Source organism: Aquarana catesbeiana, unplaced genomic scaffold (genome assembly GCF_042186555.1).
Source record: "Aquarana catesbeiana isolate 2022-GZ unplaced genomic scaffold, ASM4218655v1 unanchor225, whole genome shotgun sequence".
Taxonomy (NCBI): domain Eukaryota; kingdom Metazoa; phylum Chordata; class Amphibia; order Anura; family Ranidae; genus Aquarana; species Aquarana catesbeiana.
The window spans coordinates 646,841-672,181 of NW_027362652.1; the positions used below are offsets into that span (position 1 = coordinate 646,841).

Consider the following 25,341-nt stretch of genomic DNA (forward strand, 5'->3'; position numbering starts at 1 on the left):
TTATACTTTCACTGTCAGAAAGGAGAAGACGGCACCCAGCAGCCTGATATAATTGCAGTGCCTGGTGATGGAACCCAGAGAGTGTTCCAGCAGTCATTACCTCACTGGCACTATGCACAGAGTCCTGGAACCTGCGGGATGCAGACATGATGAGACAGTAGCCAAAATTCCGGGACTGTCCTGCTGCATCTTGCATAGTTGCCAACTGTCCCGGATTTCCCGGGACATTCCCGGGACTTGGACTCCATTCTCGAATTTGTGGTGTCCCGGGAAATGTCCCGAAAAATCCGGTTCTCGATTTTCGAAACCGCCGCCGCCGCCGCTTGAAGTTCAGGAAGACAGCTGGGGGGGCTAGACGGAGCTTCTGCGTCACCGCCCACCCTCCGCCCCGCTCCGCCTCGCCTACCCCCCGCCCCGCTGACAGTCTGATATGGAAAGGGGCGGGGGTTCTAGCCATGATGCTGCGGACACACTATTAGGACACCATTCCCGAATTTGTGGTGTCCCGGGAAATATCCCGAAAAATCCGGTTCTCGATTTTCGAAGCCGCCGCTAGAGGTCGGCGGCCGACGGAGACATTGTCTCCACCGGCCGCCATTTTATTGAAGTTCAGGAAGACAGCTGGGGGGGCTAGACGGAGCTTCTGCGTCACCGCCCACCCTCCGCCCCGCTCCGCCTCGCCTACCCCCCGCCCCGCTGACAGTCTGATATGGAAAGGGGCGGAGGTTCTAGCCATGATGCTGCGGACACACTACTAGGACACCTCTGAGGTGGGGGGGGGGCACGCACCGCTGTGGGACTCCTGATGTGAGGGGGGGGCACTGGGGACACCTGATGTGGGGGGGGGGCACTGGGGACACCTGATGTGAGGGAGGGGGCACTGGGGACACCTGATGTGAGGGGGGGGCACTGGGGACACCTGATGTGAGGGGGGGTCCACTGGGGACACCTGATGTGAGGGGGAGCTCCACTGGGGACACCTGATGTAAGGGGGGCTCCACTGGGGACACCTGATGTGAGGGGGAGCTCCGCTGGGGACACCTGATGTGAGGGGGGGCTCCACTGGGGACACCTGATGTGAGGGAGGGGGCACTGGGGACACCTGATGTGAGGGGGGGCACTGGGGACACCTGATGTGAGGGGGGGTCCACTGGGGACACCTGATGTGAGGGGGAGCTCCACTGGGGACACCTGATGTAAGGGGGGCTCCACTGGGGACACCTGATGTGAGGGGGAGCTCCGCTGGGGACACCTGATGTGTGGGAGGGCTCCACTGGGGACACCTGATGTAAGGGGGGCTCCACTGGGGACACCTGATGTGAGGGGGAGCTCCGCTGGGGACACCTGATGTGAGGGAGGGCTCCACTGGGGACACCTGATGTGAGGGGGGGCTCCACTGGGGACACCTGATGTGAGGGGGAGCTCCGCTTGGGACACCTGATGTGAGGGGGAGCTCCGCCAGGGACACCTGATGTGAGGGGGAGCTCCGCCAGGGACTCCTGATGTGATGGGGAGCTCCGCTTGGGACACCTGATGTGAGGGGGGGCTCCGCTTGGGACACCTGATGTGAGGGGGGCTCCACTGGGGACACCTGATGTGAGGGGGAGCTCCGCCGGGGACTCCTGATGTGAGGGGGGGCTCCGCCGGGGACTCCTGGTGTGAGGGGGGGCTCCGCCGGGGACTCCTGGTGTGAGGGGGGGCTCCGCCGGGGACTCCTGGTGTGAGGGGGGGCTCCGCCGGGGACTCCTGGTGTGAGGGGGGGCTCCGCCGGGGACTCCTGGTGTGAGGGGGGGCTCTGCCGGGGACTCCTGATGTGAGGGGGGCTCTGCCGGGGACTCCTGGTGTGAGGGGGGGCTCCGCCGGGGACTCCTGGTGTGAGGGGGGCTCCGCTGGGGACACCTGATGCAAGAACGGACTCTGCTGGGACATCTGACGCAAGGATGGATGGCTGGTGGCAGGCGACGTGGCTAGTGACACGCTCAGGGATCCCACTGATTCTGCTTTATGGTGAGTTGAATGATTTCATTTTATATTACAATGTAATAATAGAAATAATGCACTTCAATCATCCTGACACCATAACAACCATGGTGCCGGGATGATTGAAGTGCTAACACCAGGTGTTTGGAGTATCTTTATCTGCTGATTGTTAAACTTTCTAGAATACACATATTTTTATTGTTGTGTAGGATCTGGGGCTGCTGTCCTGTCATTTTCCTCTCCCCCTCTCCCCCTCTAATCCCTCTCCATCCCTCATTCATCTCAGACTCTAACCACACCCTCTTGAGCCACGCCCATTTAAGCCACGCCCACTATGTCGCGTAAAACCATGCCCATTTTTCGCTGCAGTTATATTTTTGCTAAGCCATGCCCACAGACGCATGCCCCACCCCCTAATTATTGGACGGCTCCGCCTACAGCCACAAAAGTGTCCCACATTTTTTTTTTGCAATGTTGGCAACTATGCATCTTGGCAACCATGACAGGGCTGTGCTCATACTATAAAAACTTTCTGCAGTTCCTCTGAGCTCCACAAGATGGTGATCTCACTTCTACCCAGACACAAAGTCTCTATGGAAGACGGACAAAAAGTGATGTCAAGTGCAGACCGGAAGTGATGTCAGGCACAGACAGGAAGTTCTGGGTGAAAGGTGAGTGAGAAGGAAGTAGAGAGAAGACGTTGCTGGGAGTGGCAGTAGAGGAGGTAATAAGATCTTATTTTCTATTTACACCCCGTCATGTCTGTCCTCTTCCTCCATAGTCACTGTGATGTCTTTTATCTCCAGCAGATGATGATACACACATACGCTATATTACCAAAAGTATTGGGATGAACTTGAACTTTAATGACATCCCAGTCTTAGTCCGTAGGGTTCAATATTGAGTTGGCCCACCCTTTGCAGCTATAACAGCTTCAACTCTTCTGGGAAGGCTGTCCACAAGGTTTAGGAGTGTGTCTATGGGAATGTTTGACCATTCTTCCAGAAGCGCATTTGTGAGGTCAGGCACTGATGTGGACAAGAAAGCCTGGCTCGTAGTTTCCGCTCTAATGCCCCGTACACACGATCGGAAATTACACCAGCAAAAGACCGATGTGAGCTTTTGGTCGGAAAATGCGACCGTGTTTATGCTCCATGTGTTTAATGCCCGCCAGCAAAAGATTGAGAGCAGGTTCTCAATTTTTCGGTCGTAAAAAGTTTTCATCGGAAATTCCGATCGTCTGTACCAATTCCGACGCGCGAAATTCCTACGCATGCTCATAAACAATTTGACGCATGCTCGGAAGCACTGAACTTAATTTTCTCGGCTCGTCGTAGTGTTGTACGTCACCGCGTTCTTGACGGTCGAAAGTTCAGAGGACTTTTGTGTGACCGTGTGTATGCAAGGCAAACTTGAGCGGAATTCCGTCGGAAAAACCATCCAAGATTTTTCTGATGGAAAATTCGCTTGTGTGTACGCGGGATAAGGCTTAATGTACACGGGACGTTTTTACAACCTCTCATGAACGATTTAACTTGACAGATAAAAACCCACGTTTAAAACGTCCGTTTTGCTGCGTTTACATGCTGCATTTATCGCCGTTTTGGCAAAAATGAAAAACGCCTGTAAACGAAACGCGGCTAAACGCCGGTACCCGCCCTTAACAGCGTTTGGTGTCTGAAACGTCGGAAACTTCGGCGTCTGAACTCTTTTTTTTTTTTTTTTGCCTTCAAAGAAAAGCCTCTAAAGGCAACTGCCTAAAAACGACATTAAACGAACCTGTGTACATGTACACATAAGATAACATTGGATGAGTTCAGGGGCAGCTGAAAAAAGCATCCAACTGCCTCTGAACGTCCCGTTTACCAGCAGCGGTGTATATGAGGCCTAATTCATCCCAAAAGTCTTCCATCAGGTTGAGGTCAGGACTCTGTGCAGGCCAGTCAAGTTCCTTCTCCCTAAACTCACTCATCTGTGTCTTTATGGACCTTGCTTTGTGCACTGATCCAAATCATTTGGTGGAGGGGGGATTATGTTGTGGGGTTGTCTTTCCAGGGGTTGGGCTTGGCCCTTTAGTTCCAGTGAAGGGAACTTTTAAAGTAAAACTATAGGCAAAACTTATTTATTTACATTTTGGATAGAGTAAGTGAGAGTTATAACCCCTGTAAGGTTTATTTTTGCCATCTGTGTCCCATTGTGGAAATTTCACTTCACTTCCTGTCCCATAGCCAAACAGGAAGTGAGAGGAAATCCCTGCAAATGAAAGCGGAGTTCCACCCAAAAATTGAACTTCCGCTTTAAGTGATGGTGACCCCCTGACACTCTGACATGCCACATTTGGCATGTCATTTATTTGGGGGGGGGGGGGATAGATACCCTCTTTTTAGTGGCATCCAGCTGCCACTTCCTCCTGGGGCTCCGCAGCACCGGAAAGGAAGTATCACCCCACCCAGTAGTACATTCCCTATGCCCCCCCTCTACCCCCATGCTTAATAGTACATTCCCCCCAACCCCCCACACTCCGTAGTACATTACCACCCCTTCTCCCTGCTCAGTAATACTCTTCCCATAACCTCCCCTCCCCCTTTTACTCACTAGAACCCCACCTGCTCAGTAGTACATTCCCAAATACCTAACACCCCACCCAGTAGTACATTCCCCATGCCCCCCCTTTACCCCCATGCTCAGTATTACACTCCATCACCAACCTCTGCTCAGTAGTACCCCCCCCCCCTTTACTCACTAGAACCCCACCTGCTCATTAGTACATTCCCAAATACCTAACACCCCACCCAGTAGTACACTCCATCACCAACCTCTGCTCAGTAGTACCTCCCCTTTAATCACTAGCACCCCACCTGCTCAGTAGTACCCCCCCCCCCCACATAGTAGTAGTACATTGCCAAATACTATCACCCCACCCAGTAGTACATTCCCTATTCCCCCCCTTTACCCCCATGCTTAATAGTACATTCCCCCCAACCCCCCACACTCTGTAGTACATTACCACCCTCCAGCTCCCCGCTCTTTAGTACATTACCACCCCTCTCCCTGCTCTGCAAAACTCTTCCCATAGCCTCCCAACTCCCTCCCCCCCCCTTTTTACTCACTAGAACCCCACCTGCTCAGTAGTACTCCCCCCTCCCACTCAGTAGTACATTCCCAAATACCTAACACCCCACCCAGTAGTACATTCCCCATGCCCCCCCCCCTTTACCCCCATGCTCAGTAGTACATTCCATCACCAACCTCTGCTCAGTAGTACCCCCCCCCCCCCTTTACTCACTAGAACCCCACCTGCTCATTAGTACATTCCCAAATACCTAACACCCCACCCAGTAGTACATTCCCCATGCCCCCCCCCCCTTTACCCCCATGCTCAGTAGTACCCCCCCCCCTTTACTCACTAGAACCCCACCTGCTCAGTAGTACATTCCCAAATACCTAACACCCCACCCAGTAGTACATTCCCCATGCCCCCCCCCCTTTACCCCCATGCTCAGTAGTACCCCCCCCCCTTTACTCACTAGAACCCCACCTGCTCAGTAGTACATTCCCAAATACCTAACACCCCACCCAGTAGTACATTCCCCATGCCCCCCCCCCCCCTTTACCCCCATGCTCAGTAGCACACTCCATCACCAACCTCTGCTCAGTAGTACCCCCCCCCCCCCCCACATAGTAGTAGTACATTGCCAAATACTATCACCCCACCCAGTAGTACATTCCCTATTCCCCCCCTTTACCCCCATGCTCAGTAGTACATTCCCCCCAACCCCACACACTCTGTAGTACATTACCACCCTCCAGCTCCCGCTCTTTATTACATTACCACCCCTTCTCCCTGCTCGGCAATACTCTTCCCATAACCTCCCAACTCCCTCCCCCCTTTTTACTCACTAGAACCCCACCTGCTCAGTAGTACTCCCCCCTCCCACTCAGTAGTACATTCCCAAATACCTAACACCCCACCCAGTAGTACATGCCCCCCCCCCTTTACCCCCATGCTCAGTAGTATATTCCATCACCAACCTCTGCTCAGTAGTACCCCCCCCACACACACACACACACCATCACATCCCTCCCTACTAGGAAGTAACACCCACCACCCCCCCACTCAGTCAATCCCCCTCTGCCCACATCACCCCCCACTATGCGGAGCCTCCATTCTGCTGCTGTTTCAGCACAGGTGTCCAGTAATTTTTGGGTTTAAAATAGAAGACAATACAACGGCCTCCATCACCGCCTGTCTATTGCTTTCAGAAAAAAGATCTGAAAGCGTATGGCGAAGCAAGTCTAAACAAGGACATGGGCTTCTATGGGGGGCTTTGAGATGTTGCATTAAATGAAGATGAAAGCGACGTGAGGCACAATGTCTGAAGCAAAGCAAACTCAACTGTGTGTACAGGACTGTAAGGTCACCATTTTATTAAGTGACGGGGCTTTCAGAGCGCTTTTAAAATTGCATGTCAGATGCCCCCCATTGTGCAGCAAGTGTAAGCAAGCCCCAAGAATATCAGTGATTACTATGAAAATCGATAGCAAAGAGTCGGCCTCATACCCTCTTACATCCCCATCCTAATATTGTACAACCAATACTATCCAGAAAATTCTACACTATCCGTCTACAGAAAAACCTGCATATATCACATGACCACACCAATGAAGATGGAGGAGGACCGGAGTCACATGACTGAGAAGATACTAAACCTCACCCTGGAGATCATCTACCTGCTGACCGGAGAGGTGAGGAGGATTCTGGGAGGTCACATGACATCACTCTTATCTCTATTAATAAAACACAGACCTGACCGGAGAGGTGAGGAGGATTCTGGGAGGTCACATGACATCACTCTTATCTCTATTAATAAAACACAGACCTGACCGGAGAGGTGAGGAGGATTCTGGGAGGTCACATGACATCACTCTTATCTCTATTAATAAAACACAGACCTGACCGGAGAGGTGAGGAGGATTCTGGGAGGTCACATGACATCACTCTTATCTCTATTAATAAAACACAGACCTGACCGGAGAGGTGAGGAGGATTCTGGGAGGTCACATGACATCACTCTTATCTCTATTAATAAAACACAGACCTGACAGGAGAGGTGAGGAGGATTCTGGGATTCTAACATGATATTCCTATTGGTTTTCCAATACAGAGATTTCCTCTTCTGAAGTCAGGTGATCATATGACCATCACAGTGCCTCCATGTGACTCCCTAAAACCCAAGAGACACAACATGCAGAAGATTCTAGAAGTCACCAAGAAGATGATGGAGTTGCTGACAGGAGAGGTGAGCGGTGCTGGGAATTCTGGGACATTATCCAGTAACAGACAAGGGATGTGTCTGGATGGTGACTGTATCATTGTGTGTGTCAGGTTCCTATAAGGTGTCAGGATGTCACTGTCTATTTCTCCATGGAGGAGTGGGAGTATTTAGAAGGACACAAGGATCTCTACAAGGACGTCATGATGGACAATCAGCCGCCCCTCACATCACCGGGTAAGAGGAGACTTTATTGTAAAGGAGAGAGCAGTACGGAGGGTCCACCTAGATCCCCCATCATCTGATAAACACATAGAAACAATGTATTCAGTCAGTGTGTGTGTTTCCTACAGATGGATCCAGTAATGGGAACCCACCAGAGAGATGTCCCCGTCCTCTGTATTCCCGGGATTACACACACGAAGGTCACACCATCCCTCACCATCATCAGGTAGATGAGGAACAATCACTGATAGTATCATTAGGATCTGTACATTATCTGCATTGTTTTGTAAGGCTCAAAGGCTTGAAGGAGCCGTCATTATTTCAAAGGCCTCCTGTTCCCATTGCCCATGTACCACAAAGATGTGCCACACTTCCTGAGACCCTTGTTGCGTTAAATGGCAGATAAAACCCTGCGGGAAAGAAAACAAGTGGAACAACCAACAATAATAGAGCATCTAAAGCAGCAGATCGTTATAACACAATTATAGAGAGATATACTGTACAAATCTCTTAGAAAGAATAGCACATTTTTTAGGTGACCTGATTGAGGGTTGAAGAAAACACTAAGCCACTGGCTAGTGGGTCTAAGTATAGTTAGCTAACACAACAACACCCCCTTTAAAAATAAAAAATAAATTCCCTCCCCCTCTACCATATTACCTCTTCTAGCACAACCCCCCACACCCCCAATACCCCCTTTCTAGCACAAATCCCCCCCCAGCCCCACTACCAACACTAGGGATGGCCCCGCAGTTCGAGCCGAACGTAAGTTTGACTCGAACATTGGGCGCTTGCCGAATTCCAAACGTTACGGGGCGTTTGCGGCAAATTCGAGCGCCGCGGAATGCCCCATAATGCACTGCGAGATCGCAATGCATTGATGTATGATGATCTGCCAAAGTATGCACCTGACCTGCATACTTTGGCCAATCACAGCATGCTGTGAGAGCCATGATTGGCCAAAGGCAGGGTGCCTTTAGCCAATCATGGCTCAGGGGGCTAAGTTCACGCCCCACACTATATAAGGCTGCTTACAGGCAGTCTCGTGTGTGTGTGTGCGTGTATATATATATGTATGTGTGTGTGTGTGTGTGTGTGTGTGTGTGTGTGTGTGTGTATGCATATATGTATATACAGTTTAGTGTATGTGTGTGTGTATGTGTGTATGTGTATATATATATATATATATATATATATATATATATATAATATACACACAGTGCAGGCAATGTACAGTATATAATGCAGTGTATTGAAGTGGTTAAGGGGAACCCTATGACAGAATTAAGAAAAAAAAAAAGGGCACGTGTCGTACCCTCCCCCCCCCCCCCACAAGTCAATACCAGGCCCTTTCAATTTTGGCGTGGGCCTGGTATGGACTAGGGGGGAACCCACACCGATCTTCTTTCATTGATTTTTTTTATCTATATTGCGAGCAATTTTAAATGACGTTTTTTCCTGTTAGAAATGTCATTTTGCTATGGCACTGTAAAACACATCAGACAGATGCGCCACTTTACAGGCAGACCAAGGGGACCCCCCAGGCACGATATTTAAAGGAATATTTCATTTTTATTGTTTCACTTACTGCTCCTGAAAAAACTGCCTTTTTAAAAACTTTTTTTTTTAATTTATACATCTCCCCTAGGGCAGTACCCGGGTCCCCAAACACTTTTCATGGCAATGACTTGCATATAAGCCTTTAAAATGAACACTTTTGATTTTTTACGTTCGTGTCTCATAGACTTTAACGGGTACAAATTTTTTGTCTGTTTGCATGTTCTGGTGCAGGGGGGTGTTCGGCTCATTCCTACCCAAAACAAATCCCCTTAAAGTGGTTGTAAAGGCACTCTATGCATAAAGGTAAAAAACCTTCTGTGTGCAGCAGCCCCCTAATACTTACCCGAGCCCCCTTGCTATCCAGCAATGAACAGGAGAGCCTTGCTTCTCTGGGGAATTGCACTCCTGATTGGCAGCAGCGGGAGCCATTGGCTGTCGATTTACAGCCAGTGAACCAATCAGGAGGGGGTGGGGCTGAGCCACGGCTCCATGTCTGAATGGCCACATAGAGCAGCGGCTCAACTTGGGTGCCCCCATAGCAAGCTGCTTGCTGTGGGGGCACTCGGCCTGAGGGAGAGCCAGGAGCGCCGGTGTGGGACCCGAGAAGAGGAGGATCCGGGGCTGCTCTGTGCAAGATCACTCCTAACAGATCTCCCCCAAATTTTCCCTCCTAGAACAATTCTTATCCCCTGCTGCCCCCTAAATTCTTTCTCCCAACACAAATTCCCTTCTCCCCAATCTCCCCAATCCTCCCCACCTCACATGATAACACAGGATTCAGGGCAGCTGTCACTCCTGCTCACCTCTTTTCCCACCCCTGGTTCTCAGTACTCTGTGTTTGTCCTCTCTGGGTCCTGTAGCATCACCCAGTATACGGATCAGAAAGCTGGTCTTCCAGTAGCAGTTCAATCCACACAGACAGGTGTGCAGCCTGGAGCCCTATACCTGTGTTCAGTGACCTTCCTCTCTAGAAGCAGCCAGCCACTGCTTCTTTCCTCATTCTGCAGCACACTCCATAACCTATGCCTACAGCCACTGCTTCTCTATCTGGGCTCTCAGTTGTCTTTGTCTCCTCTTTGTCCTGCCTTCTCTTCCTAGGCACCCTGGGAACCCCTCCACATTACTGTGCAGAAAGGACATCTACCATCAGCCATAGTTCATCTCAACAGACTGTCATTCCCAGAAGGCACAGCAGTACATATCCTTTCTCGCTCTGAAACTGGTTGATGAACAGGTCTTTCTCGGACAACACACAGCCCAGCAGTAGAAGAGTTAATATCACAGTTACAATTGATGTCATTTTGTATTATTTTTAGAGTGGAAACCTGAGAGATTTTAAAGTTGAGGTTAAAGCAGAAGAAGAAGAAAAGACGTATGTGAGGGATGATCAGCAGTCTATGGAGGAGGATGGAATAACGGGGACATTTATAGAGGAGGACACTCCTACAGAGATCAGCACAGGTGGGTCATTAACACTAAATACATTCCTCCACCCATACTGCTCACTGATTGGTCCAGAGTAGGGCAAGGACTGGGTGATATCAGCCTGTAATACCCTGGTCACTTTCCTGAGCTGTGTTCCCCATCCTGTATTCCTCTCTGATAATCTTCCTTCTCTGTGATGCAGACACAATTTATGTATCTAGTCTGGATTTATGTAGATTCTGGGGTTCAGCTGGCAGAAAAATGTTGGTTTTCACCATAGGCATTGTTTGACCTAGGAAGCTGGAACATGTAGCTTGGGTCTTCTGCCCCATATCCCGGGTCTAGTAAGATCTCTGACAGAACAATTCTCCCAGGGTTACTTGCTCTGTTGTCTGCTGGCTGTTCCGGATGGAGGGATATGTCTGTATAGTCTCAGACCCAAGTTACTGAGTGCAGTCTCAGGAGATGGGACGCAGCGGCGTGGGACCTCTGCAACATGTCTCAAGTAAACATTTAAAGTAAACTATGGGCAAAACTTTTTTTTTGCAAAAGATTTTTTTGTTGCCATCCGTGTCCCATTGCGGAGATTTCCCTTCATTTCCTGTCCCATAGCCAAACAGGAAGTGAGAGGAAACCCCTGCAATTTAAGGGATATTCTTGGGGACCCCCAGGTCACCAGAACTACTGTCCCCATTGGAAGATTTCCCCTCTATTTCTTTTCTGTGGAGAACTTTCACTTTCAATGATCATGGTAAACAAGATAAATAAGAGAGGGGGAATCTTAACAGGGACACAGGCAAATATAAAAAAACCTGACAGGTGTTCTAATATATCTTCCCTCTATCAAAAACTAAAAGTTTTGCCTTTTAGTTATACTTTAAGCTTCCACTGATTACTGAATACCAATATTATGAGTCCTGACCCTTACACTATATAATTTATATTGTACATTACATAATCCTGCACTATATACTCTGTTGTACAGTACATACAGTAATTCTGATACTTTATAGTCCTAACTGTTGTACCTATTACAATATGTTGTACATTACATAGTCCTGACTTCTCTCCGATGATGGTGGCCTTCAAGATCAGTCCAGTCTTCATCTTGGTTGTTCTCCCCTCATCCTCACTCTCTGACCTCTGGTGGGGCTCAGCCCCGCTGTTATTCACAACTAAATCATGGACTAAATAAGGAAGTGAAGTACTTCTTGTGTTAGGAAGATGGCAATGAGTGATAGAGATGGTGGGGACACTCGTCCTATAATCCCTTCATCTTTGTCACTTCTGTATCCCTTTCATGACTAAGCCTATTTTTGAAATTTGGTGTTTACAAGTTAAAATCCGTATTTTTTGCTAGAAAATTACTTAGAACCCCCAAACATTATATATATTTTTTTAGAAGAGAGTCTAGAGAATAAAATGGCGATTGTTGCAATATTTTTTATCACACGGTATTTGTGCAGCGGTGTTTTAAACGCAAATTTTTGGAAAAGTGACACTTTCATGAATTTTAAAAAATCCAAACAGTAAAGTTACCCCAATTTTTTTGTATAATGTGAAAGATGATGTTACGCCGAGTAAATAGATACTAAACATGTCACCCTTTATAATTGCACGCACTCGTGGAATGGCGACGAACTACGGTACCTATGAATTTCCATAGGCGACGCTTTAAAAATTTTTTACGGTTACCAGGTTTGAGCTACAGAGGAGGTCTAGGGCTAGAATTATTGCTCTCGCTCTGATGATCGCGGCGATACCTCACATGTGTGGTTTGAACACCGTTTACATATGCGGGCGCGACTTCCGTATGCGTTTTCTTCGCTGCGCGAGCTCGCAGGGACGGGGGCGCTTTAAAAATTTTTTTTTTTTATTTATTTATTTATTTTATTTATTTTTGTACTTTTATAAATTGTGTTTAAAATTTTTTTTTTTTTTTTTTTACTTTTATTGCTGTCACAAGCAATGTAAACATCCCTTGTGACAGTAATAGGTGGTGACAGGTACTCTTTATGGAGGGATGGGGGGTCTAAAAGACCCCCCATCCCTCCTTTACACTTCAAAGTATTCAGATCGCCGAAAACGGCGATTCTGAATACTGTATACTTTTTTAAATTCGGCGCCATTGGCAGCCGAGTAAACGGGAAGTGACGTCATGACGTCGCTTCCGCGTTTACAATTAGAAGGCTGGAACGAAGCCGCTCACAGCTTCGTTCCAGCCCGCCCCCAGCTGCCGGAGATTCCCGAACGGACACCGGGCCTCCCGATCGCACGGGAGGCCCGGTAACAGCGGCGGGAGGGGGGGGATGTCCCCTCCCGCTCCTCCGGTATAACAACCGAGCGGCTTTTAGCCGCATCGGTTGTTATACTCGGGTAGCCGATCGCCCGCTGAAAACAACGGTACCGGGATGATGCCTGCAGCTGCGGGCATCATCCCGGTATAACCCCGGAAAGCCGAGTACGCATATGTGCGTTCGGTCGGCGGGAAGGGGATAAAGGACAGTTCTTGTTGTTTTCTCACTCTCTGACTGATGGGGAAACTGTATAATTTATATTTCCTTATTAAGAATGTGGCTCCCTAATGAATTCTAAGCCTCCAAATCTTGGTTAAGGAGCCCATATAAGGACATAAGCATGGCTTTACCTTACACTAAAGGAATGTGTGATTGTAAGCAGAATGTGGCCCAACCCACTTTTTTCTCTTCGATTGGCTATTGCCTTACATTCAAGTTCTATATTACCAAGGCCAAAACTGGTAAGATTTTAGTCCCATATCCAGAGCTGCATCGTGCATTACGCAAGCATCCGCTCTGATCATCTGGCCATGATGTATGGAAAGCAGGGGGACTCCATGGCAAAACAGCATCTTTAGTTAAGTATTCTTGTTATATTTTCTTTACCTTTACCTGTCATTACTTTTAATAAATGTTATACGTATAAGTATTTGTGTGATCTCTCTTTGCACGCATTAAATAAAAACCCTAAAAGAACTTAAACGATCACATGACCGTGATACAAAACTGGCTAAGGTCGATGAATAAAGAAATGAACTGGTAGGAGATCAGAGGACCCATTTACTAGTTACCTTGAGGGTGGAATTGTAAGATCCTCAGAGACAAAGCTGTCTGATGTGGGCGGAGTCCTGGTTTAGGGGAACCAATCAGCTCATGTCTAGTAATAATCCTTTTATTTCTATTTTAGTAGATGGACGGGAGATGAGGAAAACCTCAGAGGATTGTCTCACTTTGTCTCCAGACTGTAAAGTAGAAGATGAGGACATCACACAGTATAGTCCAGGAGAAAACCCGACTACCTCAAATGTCCATCCGGCACCACACAGTGTAGATGGACCATCGTATTCCTCTTATCCTGAGGAACCTCAGACTGTGAGGGGCGGTGCCGTCCTTCCAACAGAGAAGAGGTTTTCCTGTACTGAGTGCGGGAAGGGCTTCCATTTTCGATCCAAACTTAATAGACATGAAAGATCTCACACAGTGGAAAAACAGCATTGTCCTGAGTGCGGGAAATGTTTTTTAAAGAAGTCCAGTCTTGTCATACATCAAAGGTCTCACATGCGTCAAAAGTCTCATTCTTGTTCCGAGTGCGGAAAATGTTTTGTACAAAAATCGGATCTTGTCACACATCAGAGGTCTCACACGGGGGAAAAGCCGTTTTCCTGTCCTGAGTGCGGGAAATGTTTTTCAGATAAATCCAATCTTCATACTCATCAGAGATTGCACACGGGAGATAAATGGTATTCCTGCCCAGAGTGCGGAAAATGTTTTGTCCAAAAATCCCAACTTTTCACACATCAGAGGTCTCACATGAGGGAACAGTTGTATTCCTGTCCTGAGTGTGGGAAATGTTTTTCAGATAAATCCAATCTTCATACTCATCAGAGATTGCACAGGGGAGGGAATCTGAATTTCTGTTCTGAGTGCGGGAAATGTTTTATAAAAATGTCACAACTTGTCAGACATCAGAGGTCACATACGGGGGAAAAGCCGTATTCCTGTCCTGAGTGCGGGAAATGTTTTTCACAGAAGGCCAATCTTTACACACATCAGAAATTGCACACGGGGGAGAAGCCGTATTCCTGTTCTATGTGTGGGAAATGTTTTTCACAGAAGTTTAGTCTTTATAGACATGAAAGCTTGCACACAGGGGAAGAAGCCATTTTTCTGTCCTGAGTGAGGGAATTGTTCCTCACTGAAGTCCTGTCCTCCTGTACATCAGGGATCCCACATAACCCTCGAGGTGTATTAGTGCCTTGAGTGCGGGAAATGTCTTCTATATGAATATTGCTGGACATCACAGCTCTCATGTGGGGAAGAAGCACTCCCTGATATACACCTCAGATATACTCCATGGCTGATCTTCATCATGTAACAAACAGTTCATAAGGAGATCAGAGATCACCAAAGACATGGATGAAGTGTTGTACCGTGTTGGCCATTGATAGCAGGAGAACAATAAAAATGGAGTCATTACCTTTCATTGGCTGAATACATTTTGTTGTGTAAGCTTTCACAAACAGAGGTCTATTTTAAAAAAAATTAGATGAACACATGTGACAAGCATTCTTCCAGTTGTGACAAATGTTAACACTATTTTATTTCATACAGTGATTTCCTATGATCATCGGCTCCATCTAGTGGCCATAATGCTATATTGCGCTATTTTTTTTACTTATTTGGGTATTTCAAGAAAAATACCACATTATGGCCACTAGAGGGAGCTGATGATCATAGGAAATCACTGTATTAATTAATTCTCCTTTCGGCCCCACATCCAATCACTTTCCAAAGCTTGCCGCCTCAACCTCCGCAACATCTCTAAACTACGTCCCTTTCTAACCAATGAAACCACAAAGCTCCTGATTCACTCCCTGGTTATTTCTCGCCTCGACTACTGCAACTCCCTCCTCATTGGCTTACCTTTAAATAGACTATCCTCCCTTCAGTCCATCATGAATGCTGCTGCCAGACTCATCCACCTTACAAACCGCTAAGTGTCAACTACCCCTCTCTGCCAATCCCTCCATTGGCTGCCACTCGCCCAACGAATCAAATTAAAAATACTAACAATAAGTTACAAAGCCATCCACAACTCTGCCCCCAGCTACATCACTAGCCTAGTCTCAAAACACCAGCCTACTAACCCTCTTCGTTCCTCCCAAGACCTCCTGCTCTCTAGCTCCCTCATCACCTCCTCCCATATCCGCCTCCAGGACTTCTCCCGAGCCTCGCCCATCCCCAGGAATTCGCTACCCCAATCTGTCAGACTGTCTCCAAATTTATCCACCTTTAGGCGATCCCTGAAAACTTTCCTCTTCAGAGAAGCCTATCCTGCCTCCATCTAACAACTGCACTATTTTCTCCATTAGCTCATCCCCCACAGCTATTACCCTTTGTATAACTTGACCCTCCCCCTCCTAGATTGTAAGCTCTAACGAGCAGGACCCTCTGATACCCCCTGTATTGAATTGTATTGTAATTGTACTGTCTTCCCTAATTTTGTAAAGCGATGCGTAAACTGTCAGCGCTATGTAAATCCTGTATAATAATAATAACAAATTTTCTATTTAGAGATCTCATAGTTTCCTTTGTCAGAGATGGTTTCACTAATAACTGAGATCACACTCATGGACTAAGGAGTACAGTAGACATTGAAGGATATACACTCACCGGCCACTTTTATTAGGGACACCTGTTCAATTGCTTGGTAACACAATTTGCTAAAAAGCCAATCACATGGCAGCCACTCAATGCATTTAGGCATCTAGACGTGGTGAATACCAATGGCTGAAATTCAAACCGAGCATCAGAATGGGGAAGAAAGAGGATTTAAGTGACTTTGAACATGGCAGGGTTGTTGGTGACAGATGGGCTGGTCTGAGAATTTCAAAAACGGCTGATCTGCAGGGATTTTCACGCACAACCATTTCTCGGGTTTACAGAGAATGGTCCGAAAAAGAGAAACTATCCAGGGACCGGCAGTTGTGTGGAGGAAAATGCCTTGTTGAGGTCAGAAGAGAATGGGAAGACTGGTTCCAGAAAAGCAACAGTAACTCAGATAAACACTCGTTACAACCAAGGTATGCAGAATACCATCTCTGAATGCACAACACATCAAACCTTGAAGCAGATGGGCTACAGCAGCAGAAGACCACACCGGGTGCCACTCCTGTCAGCTAAGAACAGGAAACTGAGGCGACAATTCGCACACCAAAATTGGACAATAGAAGATTGGAAAAACGTTGCCTGGTCTGATGAGTCTCAACTTCATCTGCGACATTCAGATGGTGGGGTCAGAATTTGGCATAAACATGAAAGCATGGATCCATCCTGCCTTGTATCAATGGTTCAAGCGGGTGGTGGTGTAATGGTGTGGGGGATATTTTCTTGGCACACTCTGGACCCCTTAGTACCAACTGAGCATCGTTTAACCTCCCGGGCGGTATTCCCGAGTGTGGCTCGGGAGTTCATTTTCAGTACCAATAGCGATAACCCCGAGCCACACTCGGGATTGCATCGCAGTATCCACGTACAGGTACTTTCCTTGTCCTTAGGATCCCACAATGTACTCCCGCTGTGTCCCCAGGCCAGATCCTCCCACCAATGCTCTGTGTTCCGGGTTCTGTTCCCTGTGAGCATGGGGGCGGAACTGGCGGCAAATTCAAAAAGTACAAAACATAACACACACAATACATTATAATCTGTAGCATAGGAAAGACACATGATATGAGGGATATTGGTGCTGCACACCCCAAATTAATACAATATGGGGAAGGTTCCCCGGGGGGGGGGGGGGGGGGGGATGGGGTTGGCAGCAAGGTTAGTAATAACAAAAATGAATAAGTTAAAATAAGATCCTTTATTGGACAGTTAGCATAGGCATGTACACATAACAGTTATCATATCCCCTCACCAGAGCTCATATTGTATCATTCCAAATATAAAAAAAATGCAAACACAGGAATATACACAGCATCGCATATTAGAAGATCTGTCGTATAAATTACCTGACGCGTTTCGACCTACATGGTCACGGTCTTCCTCAGGAATAGGTATGCTGTTTAGAAAACTATATTTTAACATTTCACGTGTCAACAAGTAGTTAATAGTTAAAAAACATAAGGCATAACTACCAATGAAGGGTGTAAATGGTGAAATCTCCTAGCCAGAGTTCCTTTTAAAATCATTCAGATGATCCCATGTGTCCCTTGGCCACTCCCACTCCAAAGAGGGATAATACTCCACTCTGTATAGTTTGCAAGGAGTCACACTAGAGGGTACGTGTGGGTGGGGGCTCCGCACCTGCAGCAAATTCCCAAACATATCATGGTATCATAAATTTAGAAAATACTAATTAAATTCTAAGTTAGCAGTTAATGGTCAGAGTCAATTACCAATGCCCATTATACATGTATATCTGTTTTGTAGAGGTATTGTCGTAGTATTAATTTAATACTATCAAAATAAAGGAATCCTTATTGTATATGTCTTATTAAGTGTATATGTGTATGATAAAAATGTAAGTGGTGGTGTTGGATGAAACACTGAGGAATGAAAGGGTTGTTGTGTAGTGACAAAAATACTGCAATGTTATATCAACTGGAATGAAAGAATATATTCCCATATTACATTAAAATCTTAGGATTACATTACTATATGAAATCATTTGATATCAGTTTTGTCCCTAGTGCTTTGTCCAGTGCCCTGCCTGCAGTTTTACTATTCTTTCTGCCTGGAAACTTGAGAATGTCCATGGCATCCAAAAAGCATCCCTGTATGTCAAAAGCGGTTTTAGACCAAGTAGAAAACAGCGATAGTGAATGAGAATCACTTGCAGAATTGAGTGATTAGTGGGGAAATATGTCACCAGACACTGAAAGTGATGAAAGCAACGATTCTGCGACTGGAGCTCAGTGATGTGTGAACTTGGTGCTCTATTGACTATGCTACGGATCACGCAGCCATTTACTGGAGCATCTGGTATAAAAGTAGACATTTGAAGACAACTTCCCCTTGGCATACTTACAACTGTTATGACCGATGAGGTTATTGAAAAAATAGTTACTGAGACAAACCGGTGCCAAGAGCAACAATTAGCTACTACGTGTCGGAAGTTTCCAAGAAGCAGAAAGTGGGAACCAGTGACCAAAGATGACATTTTGGAAATTTCTGGGCCTAATAATACTTCAGGGAGTGGTGGGGAAACCCCTGCAGAAGTGGTATTGGACAACTAATAAATTACTTGCCACTCCAATGTTTGGCATGGACATGTCAGAGTACAGATTTTTCCCTGATCATAGTTACATAGTAGGTGAGGTTGAAAAAAGACACAAGTCCATCAAGACCAACCTATGTGTGTGATTATATGTCAGTATAACATTGTACATACCTGTGGATGGGAATGCCACATCCTTTCCGCTCTTAGGCCGCGTACACTCGGTCGGACATTGATCGGACGTTCCGACAACAAAATCCTAGGATTTTTTCCGACGGATGTTGGCTCAAACTTGTCTTGCATACACACGGTCACACAAAGTTGTCAGAAAATCCGATCATTTTGAACGCGGTGACGTAAAACACGTACGTCGGGACTATAAACGGGGCAGTAGCCAATAGCTTTCCTCTCTTTATTTATTCTGAGCATGCGTGGCACTTTGTGCGTCGGATTTGTGTACACACGATCGGAAATTCGACAACGGATTTGTCGGAAAATTTTATATCCTGCTCTCAAACTTTGTGTGTCGGAAAATCCGATGGAAAATGTGTGATGGAGCCTACACACGGTCGGAATTTCCGACAACAAGGTCCTATCACACATTTTCCGTCGGAAAATCCGACTGTGTGTACGGGGCATAACAGTAAAGAACCCCCTACGTAAAATCATGAAATATTTACACTTTGAAAACAACGAAGAATTTGATGAAATTACTCATTCTGCACCAAAGCTAAAGAAAATTTGGGAAGTATCTCAAATGATTCCAAAGGGATTTCCAACTGAGCTATATGCCAGAAAGAGATATTAGCATAGATGAAAATCTAATGGCCTACAAGGGAAGGCTTAGCTGGGTACAATACATTGCATCGTTTTGGCATAAAATCCTTCATGCTATGCGAATCGTCAACTGGCTACATTTGGAATTCAGTCATATACACTGGGAAAGGAACAAAATTCAATCCAAAATACAGCAACTATGGAATGGCAACATCTTACGTTCTTTCACTCACTGAGCCATTGCTAAATCAGGGCTATTGCGTAACAATCACAACTTTTATACGTCTCCCGAACTTTATGAGTTTCTTCTGCAAAACAAAACAGATGCTTATGGAACCGTTAAGGCTTACCGGCACGACATGTCACCGATGTTTGGCAATAAGAAGCTGAAGACTGGAGAAATGGTTGTCTGGCAGAAAGGCAAAATGAGGGCACTGCGATGGCGTGACGAGAAAGATGTGTGCCAATGAGTACAGTTCATTATACCTCCACTGTTATGGTACGCACAAAAGGTGGGAAAGAAATGATGACGCCACAAGTAGTGATAGACTGCAATAACACCATGGGAAAGCAATGATATTCTGCCCAGCAAGGAAGAAACAGCAAAAGAAGTACTACAAGAAGATTTTCAGGCATCTTCTTGAGCAATGCTTGTGGAATGCCTACATTTTGCTAAAAAAAAAAGTGTGACAAGCCTGTGATTCATTCTGACTTCATTTGGAAAGTTGCCAAACAGATCTTTGTGAAACACCAAATACCATTAATGGCTGTGAATAGAGCTGGACATCGTGCAGTTGGCGTTGTCAACCCAGAACGCCTGACTGGTCCTCACTTCATGGACTACATCCCACCAACCAAGTCAGCACCTGCAAGGATGTGCGTGGTTTGTTGCTCGAAGCGAAAGTACAGCGGAAAGAAAATCAAAAAGCAAACCAGGTGTCCTGATTGTGACGTCGGACTTGTGCAGTGCCATGTTTAAAAATGTATTATACCCAGGATGTTTACTAAACCAATATGCAGTGTCTAGTATTACAGTGACTAGTAATATTGCACCCTTGTTTGGACAAATTCTAGTGTTTTTGATTTGATTACAATATTGAATAAAATGTATTATTTGTTATAATTATTTATTACCGGTATATTATAACTTATGATTTTGTGTTTCAAACTTTATCATACCCGGGATGTCCACTAGACTGGTTTGGACAGATTTAAGTGAGTTATTCCTAAGGATTACAGGCCTACAATATAAAACAACAAATTTCCATGCAAAACAATGTACCGCTTTGACATTCAAAAATCAGACATAATGATGCTGCCAGGGAGGTTAAACACCACGGCCTACCTAAGTATTGTTGCTGACCATGTCCATCCCTTTATGACTACAGTGTCCCCATCTTCTGATGGCTCCTTCCAGCAGGATAATGCACCATGTCACAAAGTTCCAATCATCTCACCACTGGTTTCTTGAACATGACAATGAGCTCATTGTACTCCAATGGCCTCCACAATCACGAGATCTCAATCCAATAGAGCACCTTTGGGATTTGGTGGAACGGGAATTTTGCATCATGGATGTGCAGCCGACAAATCTGCAGCAACTGTTTGATGCTATCATGTCACTATGGACCAAAATCTCTAAGGAATGTTTCCAACACCTTGTTGCATCTATGCCACGAAGAATGAAGGCAAAAGGGGTCCAACCCGGGACTAGCAAGGTGTACCTAATAAACTGGTCGGTGAGTGTATGATAACCAACGTTAAACCCACCATTGATTTAAATCTGAAAATACCACATTTGGCCATTAGATGGCACACAAGGGGAGATTTACTAAATCTGGTGCAGCTGTGCATGGTAGCCAACTAGGTTCTAACTTCAGCTTGTTCAATTAAGCTTTGACAATAAAACCTGGAAGCTGATTGGTTTCTATGTAGGGCTGCACCAGACTTTGCACCATGCAATTTTAGTAGAGAACTCTTGAGGTGTCATGGGAATTAGCACCATCTTGTCAGAAAATGCAGTATTAGTGGTTCTAAAGCCCAAATCCCTTAAACGAGCCGCGGCAATCCTAAACAATCACTGACCTTCTTGATATGCCTCAAAACCTAAAAGTCTGTGTTTGATTACCTTTTATTATGTAGTATTATTCCCCCAATCACAAGCTTTTTTCTGTCTATATACCTGCCAGCACGTTTTCTATTGTTTTTTACCCCCAATCATGTGACCACTAGTGTTTGGGCGATGGTTTGAGCCAAGCAAAAGTTCAGCGAACACACGAATTGGCAGGGCGTTCAACCTTTGTTTGGCCTGCAGAACGTCTCAAAATGCACTGCACGCTGCACAGTGCATTCTAAGAACCTGATTGGCTGAAGCAATGAATGCTTTTCCCAATCAGGGCAGAGAGCACTGTGAGAGCCATCATTGGAAAAAGTAATGATGACTGTGCCCAATCGTGGCTCATTGCTCATAGACCCCACACTATAAAAGGTTCCTTCCCAGAAGAGCCATTTGCAGTGTGATATTGGAATGGAGAGAGATAGAACAGGGCTCTGTTGAATTTCTACTAGCGAGTTCTTGTGCTATAGTGTGCTATTCGGATTCTATTTTAAGTGTAAAGTATCAGTGTAGTGTGAATACAGTGATAGTGCAGCGTCTGTGCGGTTTTACTGTAGTGTCGGTTTAGTGCGTCCATGCAATATATATCTATGTATGTGTGTCAGGTCAGTTTTACTGCAGTATATTGTAGTGCATCAGTACACTTTTACTGCAGTATATTCTAGTGTGTCAGTGTAGTTTTACTGCAGTATATTGTAGTGTATCAGTGCACTTTTACTGCAGTATATTGTGGTGCGTCAGTGTAGTTTTACTGCAGTATATTGTGGTGGGTCAGTGCACTTTTACTGCAGTATATTGTAGTGCGTCAGTGTAGTTTTACTGCAGTATATTATGGTGCATCAGTGCACTTTTACTGCAGTATATTATGGTGCGTCAGTGCACTTTTACTGCAGTATATTGTAGTGTGTCAGTGCACTTTTACTGCAGTATATTGTAGTGTGTCAGTGCACTTTTACTGCAGTATATTGTGGTGCGTCAGTGTAGTTTTACTGCAGTATATTGTGGTCTGTCAGTGCACTTTTATTGCAGCATATTGTGGTGCATCATTGCGTCATTCAAAAACCGGACTGTCCGGGAGAAACCCGTCCAGGTGGCAACCCTAAACATAATCCTGACTACTGCACTCTGTAAACTGAGCTGTTGTCAGGGATTTCGTTTAGCAGATACTAATTTCCATGCAGCAGTTGCTCATTCCTATGCACATGTGCAGGATCATGAGCACAGAAGAACCAGATGGCCAAGGACTAGTAGGCAAGCGTGGGTGATGGGCAGGCACATGCACGCATACATCCACAGATCATGGCACCCAGCAGCCTTTTTAAACTGAGAGCCTGCCTGGCCTCAGTGCTGAGATTCAGCTCTGGTTCCTGACTGTGTTCCTAGTTCTTGAAAGTCTGCTAACCTTGTTCATGACCCGCTACATTTGACACCTTTCTTGGATCACCTCTGCCTGTTATGTCTGCTGCTTGGTTGTGGTACCAACCTCGGCTTGGATTTCTGACTATGTCTTAGTTTCCCGACTTGGTGCCTCGCTTATCCACAGTCTACCACCAGTCAAGCTCCGTGCCAGCTCATCTGCCACCAGCCTGTTCTGCTGCCACCACACAGACTACTGGACTGATCACAGGCACTCATACCTCCTGTGGCTGCTGTCTCACTACCCGGAACCCCTGAGTTGGAGCTGTATGAGAGGCCTTCCTCTTCACGTCAGGCTCACTGACCAGGTATGGGACAGATATCCTCCTGACCACTGCTCTCTGCATGGTGGGTTGTATACAATATACTCCTGACCACTTGATTCTGTATGCTGGGATGTATTTGATATACTTCTGACCACTACACTCTGTATCCTGGGCTGTATATGACATGCTCTTGACCACTGCGCTTTGTATAGTTGGCTGTATCTGACATGTTTCTGACCACTGCACTCTGTACACTGGGCTGTATTTGACATACTGTCATGGTCTGGAATCCAGCTCAGGGGCCAGTTGCTGTAGCAGTAGAAAGGCTCACGCAGTAGTCAGCTGTAGGAATACACAAGAAGATCTGCAGATCCCCCTAGCGGATGACAGGGGCTCACTTGAGGCCAGGCTCCACCAGAGCACCTGATGGTGGAGATGGGTTTCACTGTGTACTAATGCCAGGAAATGGCCAACGGGGTTGCTCCAGCAGGAAAAGAGCAAGCAGGGGGTCAGGTAGCAGATGAAGCAGATAGGAAACAAGAAGTGTAGTGGATGAACAACGAAAAGGTCTGTAATGATTAGTAGCTGGATGGGATCAGGCAGAAGTGTTGTAGATGAACAAGCTAAAAGGTCAAAAATGAGAGGTAGCTGAATGGGATCAGGCGGAAGCGTTGTCAGGGGTTGATTGTATGGTAGCGAAGATGAGGATAGCAGCAGGTATGCAAAGGAGCAAGATTTTGGCTGGAGATAGCACAATAATCTGGCAAACAGGAAGTGCTGAGACATGGCTTAAATTAGAAGTTCATGGGAGGAGCAAAGAGTTCAAGGTTCACCAGAAACAAGATACAACCTAAGGTGGTCACCAGAAAACAAGATACAAAGTAAGGTGGTTGTTTGTAGATGAACAAGCCAAGGGTTGATAGTACAGTAGCAAAGATAAGGACAGCAGCAGGTATGCAATTGAGCAAGATATCAGCTGGAGAGAGCATGATAATCTGGCAAACAGGAAGTGCAGAGATATAGCTTAAGTTCATGGGAGGAGAAAAGAGTTCAAGGTTCACCAGAAACAAGATACAAAGTAAGGTAGTCAAAGGAATAAGATGAGAAGAGCCACAGCCAGACAATGCAGAGGTCCCAGGTTCAGATTGAACACCTGACATATACTCCTGACCTCTGCACTCTGGGCCATCATTCTTGGTTAATTCTAAACTGATGACCTGTAAAGGCTTTTAAAGCATCACCTATGAGCAATTTTTAGATTCCAAAGTTTCTCATCATGGTATCGGCACACATCATTTTTATTTTTTCAGTCAATACATTTTTTATTTTAATTATTCTTTGAAAACAGCTTTGCAGTCAAAAAATCAGGAAATAGTAAATGTAGAAATCCAAATCCTCAGGAAAATGACTTGTCTGGAATGTGGAGCCGGAGTAGTTACTAATTTGTGAACAATACGATACACAACGTGTTACATTATTACAACAAAGTATTGTAGAAAAGATCACAACTTAGAAAATGAGGGAAAAGTAGAAAATAAACCCGGATGTTAAGGTGAGATTTGTGTACAAGGAACATCTTAACACTTACCACCATTTTATTCTCCAGGGCCACTGCTTTCCGAAAATATGTGTTTGGGGGTTTTAACTAAACTTTGGGCCCAAAATTCTCATTTAAACATGCGTGCAAAGAAAATTAAATAAATTAAAAGCAAAAACCGATCTGGCAGTTAAAAGGGTAATGTGAGCTAGATGGAATCACTCAGCTGTGCTAACACTCTAAATAAGGGGCATCCAAAGTATGGCCCACAGGCCACATCCGGCCCACTAGGATGTTTTTTTCCGGCCTGCAGCTACAGTCATCAGACTCACTGCAGGGACAGACTCTGTTCGAGTTGTGGGCTTGCTCTGCATTCTCAGGCATTAAGGGGCTAAGCATAGCAAGTCCCGCAACTAGAGTAACCTGACAAAGTCCAAATTATTTCAGTGGAGACCTGCTGCACCTCCCGACTCCCACCCCGCAGTTAAATTCAGTGTCCTTTATCGCTGTAATTTCATGTACAGCGTGCCT

At 46.0% G+C, this 25,341-nt stretch overlaps 1 protein-coding gene across 1 annotated transcript in view; it reads left to right on the plus strand.

Moving 5' to 3' along the window:
* The first annotated feature begins 2,592 nt into the window (after positions 1 to 2,592).
* LOC141121571 (uncharacterized) overlaps positions 2,593 to 25,341 on the plus strand; it is a 166,091-nt gene continuing 143,342 nt past the window's right edge. Inside the window, exons 1-6 of the mRNA XM_073611206.1 lie at positions 2,593 to 2,704; positions 6,612 to 6,726; positions 7,146 to 7,280; positions 7,367 to 7,490; positions 7,607 to 7,704; positions 10,355 to 10,499. Coding sequence (XP_073467307.1) covers positions 6,631 to 6,726; positions 7,146 to 7,280; positions 7,367 to 7,490; positions 7,607 to 7,704; positions 10,355 to 10,499 — 598 coding nt within the window. The 5' untranslated portion in view covers positions 2,593 to 2,704; positions 6,612 to 6,630. The remainder of the gene's footprint in view (positions 2,705 to 6,611; positions 6,727 to 7,145; positions 7,281 to 7,366; positions 7,491 to 7,606; positions 7,705 to 10,354; positions 10,500 to 25,341) is intronic.